Here is an 11,405-nt window from a genome sequence, read left to right as displayed (position 1 = left end):
ACAGATCTGTCATTCTGTTGAATTATTCCACAGGCGCTGTGTTGTTCTGGTTTAAACCACACTGCATTTATGATGGTCCAGTTTATAATGAAAATAAAAAAGCCGTCTTCTAAGTATGCAAATGAGAGCAGTGGGGTGATTCAGTGAACATGTCAGCATTTAGAAGAAACACAGCAGGGGGATATCTGAGCACTTACTCTGCCAAGGGATTAGGTAAAAACCACAATGCTCAGAACCCTGGAATGCTGGACTGGATTCCCGCATTTATCTTTGCCACTGTGAAATTTTACAACTTCAGATCTTAAGGAATGGCTGTAATTTCCCCCTACCCATCTCCCCAGTGACTGCTCTGAAATTGGTATTCAATTGTATTGCTATGTGCGGATTCAGTATTGAATCCCGGCGGTCGGGATCCCGGCGTTCAGAATCCCGACGCCGGAATCCCGACAGCCGAAATGCCGACAAGGGGGGGACGTGGATCGCCCCCCCTTGCGGGCTCGCTGCGCTCGCCACGCAGCAGGCCCGGTGCCTCACTACGCTCGGCACACTAATTTATTCTCTCTCCAGGGGTGTCGTGGACACCCACGGGGGGGGGGAGAAAGTGTTGGCATTTCGGCGGTCGGGATTCCAGTGTTGGGATTCTGAACGCCGGGATTGTAACTGCATCCCCTATGTGCACCATATAATTCTTTAATATGCAGGACAGGATGTACTAATGGCAAATCGCTGCTTAAACCCTAAAAGCTTAAATTTTCAGACATTGGCCTCATTTCCCATATGTACTATGGGGCATAAATGTATTTGCTGGAGATACCTTTCAGAAGCGTCTAAACTTCTTTCCGCAATTCTCTCTGAGGGCAGGATGTACTAAAGGGAAAATGCGGTAAAACTGGGGTTTTACCGCATTTTCCTATGTACCATTACCCCCCCCCGTCCTCCATCGATCTCCTCCTCCCCCAGCAGGTGTCACAGCCGGCAGGACATCCGGCTGCAGGGGGGAGGAGGAGACACTGGGGGACACTGCCAGCCGCCAGGATGTGACGGAGACCCCCGCAGACCACATCACAGGTATCGCGGGGGTCTCCGTCACCGCAACCCGATGCTGCCGCATATGTTAGTACATATGCGGCGGCTGTCAGGCGAAGGGCGGCGATGTATATTAATACATCCCGCCCTGAGAGAGATCCAATCGAATCCTCCTGAACATCAACCGCAGTAGCCATGTCACTTTGCGAATGCGCAGAGGGACTCCCGGGGCCGAAACCTGGAAGTCCCAACACTTCGGTTGCCGTGTGACTGTTAAATGCCAGACCGTCAGGATTCCGACTAACAGTGATTTTCAACCTTTTTAGCTTGCGGCACACTAAATACAATGGTACTTGTTTCCTAGTAGGGCGCCCAGATTTCTTACGTACGCAAACGTAGTGAAATCGCATCTCATCGCATCGCATGGTACGTTTTACCCGTGCGATGCAATGCGATATTTCATTGTACATGCACCCATGCCATGAGATGTGATGGGTGCTTACAATGAGATGTGATGGGTGCTTACAATGAGATGTGATGCTATGTGATGTGTGCATAGTATGTAAGCACCTCCACCTACACTATTGTTTAGCATCAACTCCAGTATCTACCCGAAGCGTGGTGAGCGGTGGCGGAACGTGTCCTCCGCCGTTTCATACCCCCACTATCAACGTCAGCGTGGAGTTGATTTTAGATAGTGTGGCGAGCCACCGAGCCCGAAGCGTGGCGAGCGAACGCGGATTACTTTAAATGTATTCCATGTCTCCTTGCGGGACTCGCTGCTCTCGCCACACTATCTAAAATCAACTCCACGCCGGCGTGGATAGTGGGGGTATGAAAAGGTCGGAGGACGCTTTCCGCCACCCCTCACGGGGCTTGCTGCGCTCACCACGCTTCGGGGTGGCGTGGATACTGGGGTTGATGCTAAAAAATGGCGTAGCATCATATTTATTTGTTTATTTATTTACAGTTCCTTATATAGTGCAGCAGATTCTGTTGCGCTTTACAATGGTAGACAGTGATAAAACAAACTGGGTAACAACAGACAGACTTGGAGGTAGGAGGGCCCTGCTGGAAGCTTACAATCTAAAGTTGTAAGCACCCATCACATCTCATTGTAAGCACCCATCACATCTCATGGCATGGGTGCTTGTACAATGAAATATCGCATCTCATCGCATTTGGTGCCATGCGATCCTATGCGATATTTCATTGTATAAACACTCCTATGCAGTTAACATGGACATCGCTTCGCACAGCACTAAGCAATTTAGTCAGATCGCTTAGAAATGGGGCTGAATTCGCCCTGTATGTATTCTCCTTAAGCACAGATTGCTCTGTATTTATGCCCCTGCGTGATGGCGATGCGCAGTCCCGCATGTTGCTATCGCCTGCTATAAGTCAATGTTTCGGGGGCTGAACCCCCGTCGTCAGGACAAATAGCAGACAAAGTGTAAGACCCCCGCGATACCTGTGATGTGGTCTGCGGGGGTCTCCGTCACATCCCGGCGGCTGGCAGTGTCCCCCTGCGTCTCCTCCTCCCCCTGCAGCCGGATGTCCTGCCGGCTGTGACACCTGCTGGAGGAGGAGGAGATCAAAGGAGGACGAGAGGGGGGGAAGGGGGGGGGGCACGCGGACGGCGGCGGCGATAGAAGCCCCTAGGCTTCTATAGGGTATCGCCATCCATGCGGAAACGGGGCGGACGGGTAATGGTACATAGGAAAATGCAGTAATTTTACCACATTTTCCCTTTAGTACATCCCGCCCTTTGTCTGCTATTTTGCCCCCGAAACATTGACCACTTATGGAATAAATTTGGTCTTGTGTTCACCCGCTGATTGGAGTCCCTGGTGCCTGTTCTTTGCCTGGAGATATATATATATATACCAATAATCCCCTCGCGCTTTACAGACTAAAGAACCTTTTAAGGTTGGCTGCCTTACCACAATGTCCCCAGAGGGCTAGGAGACAAATACAACAATAATAACACCCACTTATGGTATGGCGCCTATTAAAAACGGAAAACAGTCCATAAATATGTAGATCCAATGTTGAGTGAAGCCAACAACGTATATTCATCCAGAACTTGTTTATTAATCTTCAAGTTGTCACTGGAAACATGTGTTCTACAACCCAACGCTTTTCGTCAAGCAAGACTTCATCAGGGGAAACAATGTATAAGTCTTTAATGGGTAAATTGTGTGTGCCAGATGCTTCTGGACAAAAGGTTGGTGTCTCCTATTGATTATTAGGAGATGATCCAATATCGTGTGTAGTCAGGTTTAACTAGGACTGCATATCCCAGCAAGCCGCGCAGCGTGTGTCACTGGCAGCGGATGAGGCAGCGAGGACACCGTGGTACCGGGTCCGGAAGCCGCTGAAACCTTACCCACCCGCCTCCCCCTCCACGCTGGTTGAAGCTGCCGTGTGGAAGGTGCTGCCGTGCAGCAGCAGGTAACACACAGCGTCTGCACCCCTCACCCTCCCACCACTCACCCCCACAAGCCTGCAGCCCCATTAGCAGAGCATACAACCCCAACCTAGGCCCCGTACAACGGAGGCTGCTAGGAGGGCATTGTTACATATGAGGGGGCATACATGGCCATGTACTCTTTTGTCTGCAGCTACATTCCCCCTGGCTATAAATATATATACCGCCCCCTGGCACTGAGCATTAAATCCCTCCCCATTGGCAATGGCCATTGCGATGTGGGCACCATAGAACATCCACTTTCAATGGCGCCACAACCGCCCCTCCACCACCCTTACCACACAACAGTGGCCTCCCCCCTATACACATGCACAAACCCTCCAACAACGCTGCCACCCCCGCAGACAACTTCAACACCCCTGCACCCACCCCTTCCCCACACACATGTGCCACCCCCGCACCTACAACTCCACCACCCATAGCTCACCTGAACCCAACCCTCCCACAGCACCAGCAAACACCCTCTCCCACGTGTGGCAACCCTGCACCTGCCACTCCCCCAATCATGGTACTAATGCACCCACCCAACCCACCCACCTCAATCCCCAGTACTCCTGAACTCAGCCACGACAACACTGCACCCATCCCTCCCCCACCCACACCACCCCTGCTCCCACACCCACCACAGAATATCATCTATGTAATAGTAACCATATCTCACACAATAAAGGCGTTCACAGATTAAAAGGGCGAAGCCCCTTACGATGTTGTGAAGAGTGTGTATGTGTGTATGTGTATATATGTATATATATATATATATATATATATATATATATATATATATATATATATATATATATATATATATATATATATACTGTTATTCTCCGTAGCTAGATGGGGGGGTGGGGGCACACACACATATAATACTTACACACACTTCTGCAGAATACCAGATCCTATTAGCTGGAGGAACAAGACAATGCTTTGGAAGGTGAATAATTACTAATTAAGTTATTCTAAAATTACAATTGCTTAATAAGTTCTTAGATTTAGTGTTAATAGTAGATGCAATATAATTTTTTATTATGCATTTTAGAATACATTTATTAATAAAAAAAAGCAACCTTTTTTTCTATTTTTGGCAAAGGGATGATGGAGTCCTTTGTAAGAAATTACAGTAAGAGGAACTTAAAAAAGAATCATCTGCTACAACCGCAGAAAGGTAACTATTTTTACTTCTACTTTCATGTGTGGAATTTAAAGGAACTGAACATATGGCAATCTGCCTTACCTAAAATACAGGGGAGGATTGGGGTGGACAACCAGTCTGGGGCAGAAATGCGAGAAACAGGGGGACTAGGGGTAGACGTAGGAAATAATGGTAAAATAGGGGGAAATGTAAGAGAGAGGAGGAATAGGGGGGGAGATAATAGGTTTAGCATAGGAATAGGGGGAGACGTGAGAGAGAGGAGGACAAGTGGAAGAGGCAAATACAGTAGAGCAAATTAAACATGCTTGGGATAGGCATATTGATATCCTTACAAATAATTAAGGAACAAATATGGTTTGAAGTAACATGTTTTAAAAAGGGCCAAGGACTAAATGGGCCAAGTGGTTCTTATCTACCATCAAATTCTATGTTTCTATGAGGAATAGGGTCAGAAATTAAAAAAAGAGATGTGAGAAAGAGAGGAGGAATAGGGGGTGATGTGAGAGAGGAGAAATAGGGTAAGATGTGAGAAAGAGAAGGAATGGAGGAGATGTGATAGAGACTGGAAGCATAGGGAAAGAAGTGAGAGAGAGAGAGGCGTGAAGTAAGGTGAGACAGGAGACAGTGAGGGGAGGAATATGGAGAGATCTGGGAGAGAGAAGATAAATAGGGAGAGGGAGAAGTGAGTGAGAGGAGGAACAGGGGGAGATGTGAGTTAGACAGAAGAGGAATGGGGGAGATGTGTGAGAGACAGAGGAGTAATAGGGGGAGACATGAGCGAGGAGTAATGGGGGAGATCTGAAAGAGGAGAAATAGGGAAGATGAGAGAGAGGAGAAAAAAAGAGAGACGTGGGAGAGAGGAAGAAAATGAAGATACTTGAGAGAGAAGAAATGGTGGAAACATGAGAGAGACAGGAGGAATAGGTTGAACAGAGAGAGAGAGAGAGAGAGAGAGAGAAGAGGAATAGGTGGAGACGTGAGAGAGAGGAGGAATAGGGGGAGACATGTGGTAGAGAGAGGAGGAAAAGGGTAAGACGTAAGAGAGATGAGGAATAGGGGAAGACTTGAAAAAGAGAGCAGGAATAGAGGAGACATGAGAGAGGAGGAATATGGGGAGACGTGAGAGACTGGAATAGGGGTAGATGGAAGAAAGAGACTGGAATAGGGTGATCTGTGAGGTAGAGGAGGGATAGAGGGAGATGGAAGAGAGGAGGAATGTGGGAGACATGAGGAAGAATAGGGGGAGACTTGAAAAAGAGAGAGGAGGAATAAGGAAGTTGTGAGAAAGACGGGAGGAATAGGGGGAGATGTAGTAGTAGTAGTACGTTTATTTTTAAAGGCGCCACAAAGTGTCCGCAGCGTCGTACAGAGCAAACAAAAAAACAAATTACAAGGTAACATACAGGGTGTGTTGATAAAATACTGCATAAATAGGGTATAGCTGGTAGAACTAAAATCAGCATCAGTTCTGAAGTAGGTGTTGAAATTGTCGAGGAGACTGAAGATGAAGTAGAGGAAGGGAAGAACAGGACTGGAGCACTTTTGAGATAAAGAGGTAGGGTGAGTAGAGATGTGAGAAATAGAGAGGAGGAATAGGGGGAAATGTGAGAAAGAGAGGAGGAATGGGGATATATGAGAGAGGGAGAAGAGGAACAGGGGGAGACTTGAGAGAGGAGGAATGGGGGGACATGAGAGAGAGGAGAAATGGGGGAGACTCTAGAAAGAGAGGAGAAATGGGGTAGACATGAGAAAGAGGAGGAATGGGGGTAAACATGAGAAAGGAGGAATAGGGGGAGAATTTAAAAAGAGAGGAGGAATAGGGGGAAACATGAGAAATAGGGGAAGATGTGAGAAAAAGAGGAGGAATGGGGGGAGATATGAGAGAGGGAGAGGAGGAACAGGGGGAGATATGAGTGAGGGGAGGAACGGAGAAGATGTGAGAAGGAATAGGGGGAGACGTGAGAGCGAGGAGGAACGGGGGAGACGTGAGAAAAAGAGAAGGAACAGGAGGAGATGTTAGACAGAGTAGAATAGGGTGAGACGTGAGAGGAGAAAGAGGAATAGGGAAGATGCGAGAGAGGGAGAAACGGGGAGATTTGAGAGATAGAGGAGGAATAGGGGGGGACGTTTGAGAGAGAATCGAATAGGGGGAGACATGAGAGGGTAGAAATAGGGGGAGGCATGAGAAGGTAGAAATAGGGGGGACATGAGAAAGAGAGAGGAGGAATAAGAGGAAGAGACGTGCAAGAGAGAGGAGAAATAGGGGAAGACATGAGAGAGAAGAGGAATAGGGGTAGACAAAAGAGAGGTAGGTAATAGGGGGAGGTGTGAGAGAAAGAGATTGGAGACTACTAGTGAGAGAGAGGAGGAATGGGGGGCATGAGAGAGAGGAGAAATGGGGAGACTAGAAAGAGCGGAGGAATGGGGAGACATGAGAAAGAGAGGAGGAATGGGGGTAAACATGAGAAAGGAGGAATAGGGGGAGACTTCAAAAAGAGAGAGGAGGAATAGGGGGAGACATGAAAAAAAGAGAGGAGGAATAGGGGGAGATGTGAGAAAAAGAGGAGGAATGGGGGGGGGGGAGATCTGAGAGAGGGGAAGAAAGGAGAGAGACTGGAATAGGTGGAGAAGTGAGAGAGAGAGGAGGAATGGGGAGACGTGTGAAAAAGAGGAGGAACAGGGGGAGATGTCAGACAGTGGAATAGAGTAGAAAGAGGAATAGGGAAGATGTGAGAGAGGGAGTATCAGGGAGAGATAGGGAATAGGGGGAGGTGTGAGAGAAGAGATGTGGAATAGTAGGGCACTTGAGTGAGAGAAGAGGAATAGGGAGACTTGTGAGAAAGAGGAGGAATGGGATAAGAAACGAGAGACACAGGAGGAATAGGGGGAGACATGAGAAAGAGAGAGGAGGAATAGGGGGAGTCCGGAGAAAGAGAGAGCAGGTATAGGGGGAGATAAAATAAAGGAGGAGTAGGGGAGACATGAGAGAAAAAGAGGAGGAATAGGGGGAGATGTGGCAGAGCCCATTTTCATTGTTACTCAGGATGGATCTGGCCGGCACCATGGCCACAGGAAGCCAGCCTGGCAGAGGGGGGATTGGAACGGCCTATCGGCAAATTGTCCCGGTATCCTGGTGGCCCAATTCGCCCCATGAGTGCAGGTTGTGCAGATTTACTTCAAACATGATGCTTTAATGCCGAGTTTCCCAAACTCCACCATTACAGTCCAGTTTTAAGGATATCCATGTTGATTCTAGATGGTTAAATCAAATTGACTGACAAGCATGGATAGCCTTAAAACCTGGATTTTAATGGCAGAGTTTGGGAATCTGCCTAAAGGTGCCCATACACGTTACAATTATTGTATACAATATCGCATCTCATCCGATCTTGGTTTTGCGATGACATCAGATGAGATGAGATCTAGTACCAAAAGTACGTGCTGCACATACTTTTTGTACTAGATCTCATCTCATCTGATGTCATCGCAAAACCGAGATCGGATGAGATGCGATATTGTATACAATATTGTATACAATAATTGTAATGTGTATGGGCACCTTTACCGTGTTGTTTGAAGTTGTAAATCCAACATTGCTTAAAATACTGTAACGTCAGCATACCAAGTACGAACACAGGGCTCGATTTGTAGCCCTGCCGATTATCGGTTGACCGAGCATAATACGCTGTGCACATTCGCAAGCTGTTCCTGCAAAGCCATCTGTGATTGACACCCTGTGGCCATTTGGGGGTGGTGACCCTGCGTTTTTTAGGAGTGCCCCATAAAATGCAGGTGTTCCCGGCTTTTGGGAGGAAGGGCAGCTGATGACGTCATCATACCATTTATTTATACCATTTATTTTTATTTGATTCATGCAAATAAATTAATTTTGTTGATAAAATAAAAAATATTTGAACACACAAAATTGTTTTATCCACTGTATGCAGTCTGTTTACTTGTGACCTGTTTAATGTGACACAGGTTTTAAGCCTACTTCAAAATAACCTAGAGACTGATTCAGATTTGTACGCAACGTTGAAGTTCACACAGCTGAGTATTTATCGGTAGACTTTACTTGAGCCAAGGTACTCGATACCAACTATAGTCAGCAGCAAAATTATTATGCTATGAATTGTTTGCTTGTGGCACCAAAGCGGATTCTTGCCTAAGGCCCCATGAGGTCTAATTTGATAAAGTGGAGAGTGATAAATCACACATCCTGTAACATGGAATTTGATTGACTGGTACTTTATCTCTCTCCACTTTATCACTTTTCAAGGCTTAGTACATTCCCCACCACCACCCCTGTGTCTAACATATATTTATGTGTATAATATTTGTCATTATCACATGTGAGCAGTAAGGTTTTATTTAGATGTTGTTTCAAAGTTAGTCCCTCGCTTAACCTTAGGCCCTACAGCTTAACTGTAACTGCCAGCTGAAGTCATTGCGATTAAATTTTGATGTTACAATTGCCCTGCCTCCTTGTATAAAGAATTTCCAGCTGCTGCCACCACTTTATGTTGGCAGGTCGTTGCACATTAACCCTTTCTGAGTACTTGCTCTTCACTTTGGGCTTGTGGCACCTACTTGCTGTCGAAACCCACTTCTGGCCCGTGGCACCTACCTTCTGCGTAAAACCCACTACCTGCCACCTGAATTTCACCTTGGGCCTGTGGCACATACCTGCTTCCCCCTGAATTCCACCATGGGCCTTTCACACCTAGCTGGTGTGCGAATACTACCTTGGGCCTGTGGCACCTATCTGCTACCAGAATATCACCTTGGGCCTGGGGTATTTACCTGCCACAAGAATCCCAAATTGGGCCTGTGGCTCCTATCTACCGCCCACATTCCACCTTGGGTCTGTAGCAGCTACCTTCCACCCGAATCCCACCTTGGGCCTGTGGCACCTACTTGCTGGGCGAATTTAAACTTGGGCCTGTGGCACCTACCTTCTACCCGAATCCCACCTTGGGCCTATGACACCTACCTGCTGCCTAATTCCCACTTTGGGCCTGTGGCAACTGATGCCCGAATCCATCTTTGGGCCTATGACACCTACTTGCTGCATGAATTCCAACTTGGGCCAGTGGCACCTACCTGCTGCCCAATTCCCATTTTGGGCCTGTGGCAATTGATGCCTGAATCCAACCTTGGATCTGTGACACCTACCTGGGATCTGTGACACCTACCTGCTACTCGAATTCCACCTTAGGTCTGTGGCACCTACCTGCCACCCAAATTCCACCTTGGGCCTGTGTCACCTACATGACACCTGAATTTTACCTTGAGCCTTTCATACCTACTGCTGCCCGAATACCACATTGGGGCTGTGGCACCTACCTGCTGCCCCAAATACCACCTTGGGCCTGGGCTACCTACCTGCCACCCGAATTCCTCCCTAGGCCTATAGTCCATACGGTACCATATATTTAATGCCATGTGCGTCTGTATCTGTTTCTATTAGGGATGTGCACCGGCCACTTTTAGTGTTTTGTGAAATGTGTTTTCTAGCTATATCTCTGGCAGTGTTTTGGATCTGGATCTGTTCCAAAACACCACCCTTCAGTGTTTCATGTTTTCGATCTTTATTTGTTTTTTAAAAACACATAAAAATCGCTAAAATCGCAGAATTTGTTGTTGTTTTTTGCTCTTACACTAATATTAATCACCTTAATATTAATTTCCAGTCTATCCTGAAAACCTCACAATGGCCCTTATTCTGATCGGTGCGGCCGGATCTGAATATGCGGCCAGGACCGTGCGTGCGAAACCCCGCCTTCCATACGGATCGCCAACTCCGTCCGTACGCGGCAAGAAGCTGTCCGAACGGACCGCACGTGTATTTTTCTTGGAATACGCCTCCTCCATCTCCGGCGATGTCATATGTCCGCCCCCTACACGTGCGTCACAGCCGCATTACCATACGTACGCCCAGCGTTTGCATGGGAACGCCCATGAAACGCAGGGCGTACGCATATGGTAATGAGCCCAAATAGCCCTTCACGCCCCTCTCCACCCCCTGGTCGGAGTGTTTACATTTCATGCGGGATTTGGCCGTACGCACCGTTCGCACATGCGCAGAGACGCCTCTGCACATGCGCAGACACAAAACATCGGCGCCACGAACACACGCGGATATTACCGCACCAACCAGAATAAGGGCCAATGTTATTTTTAGGCTAATAGGTTGCACTGAAGTAGCTGGATGACTATGCTAAGCGACACAAGTGGGTGGCACAAACGGGATGCGGTCATTTGGTCTACTGCATTATGGTAGAAAGTCATTAGGTCGAATCCATTAGGTCGACATGCTAAAAGGTCGACATGACTCTAGGTCGACATGGGAAAAGGTCGACATGATTCTAGTTCGAAAGGTCATTAGTTCGACAGGTCATTAGTTCGACAAGGTCATTAGTTCGACATTGTCTATGTCGACATTCACAAGGTCGACATGGAGTTTTTCACTGTTTTTTGAGCCAACATGTGCCGACAGGCGGTATTTCATGCCCTACCATCCACTAGGGCGTGGTGGGAGAATAAAATAGTGTGCCGAGCGTAGCGAGGCACCGTGCCCGACGCATAGCGAGCGCAGCGAGCGATGCGAGGGGATGCAGTGCACTTTAAACTGTGTCCATGTCGACTGTGTTGACATTCAGGTAAAAAAACAGTGAAAAACCCCATGTCGACCTTGTGAATGTCGACATAGACAATGTCGAACTAATGACCTTG

The 11,405-nt window shown here is 47.6% G+C and overlaps 1 protein-coding gene across 4 annotated transcripts in view; it reads left to right on the top strand.

Moving 5' to 3' along the window:
* STPG1 (sperm tail PG-rich repeat containing 1) overlaps positions 1 to 11,405 on the top strand; it is a 68,564-nt gene that overhangs the window by 571 nt on the left and 56,588 nt on the right. For 2 of the 4 annotated variants that reach the window (XM_083173616.1, XM_083173613.1), the window contains exons 2-3: positions 34 to 213; positions 4,608 to 4,682. In XM_083173616.1, coding sequence (XP_083029742.1) covers positions 150 to 213; positions 4,608 to 4,682 — 139 coding nt within the window. In that variant the 5' untranslated portion in view covers positions 34 to 149. The remainder of the gene's footprint in view (positions 1 to 33; positions 214 to 4,607; positions 4,683 to 11,405) is intronic. The other 2 variants (XM_083173614.1, XM_083173615.1) reach the window with 2 other exon arrangements.

The sequence above is a fragment of the Crinia signifera genome, chromosome 2, assembly GCF_055691185.1.
Source record: "Crinia signifera chromosome 2, ASM5569118v1, whole genome shotgun sequence".
Lineage (NCBI taxonomy): Eukaryota > Metazoa > Chordata > Amphibia > Anura > Myobatrachidae > Crinia > Crinia signifera.
Note: the sequence above shows the minus strand (reverse complement) of the source record. Positions and strands in the feature narration are given on the sequence as shown.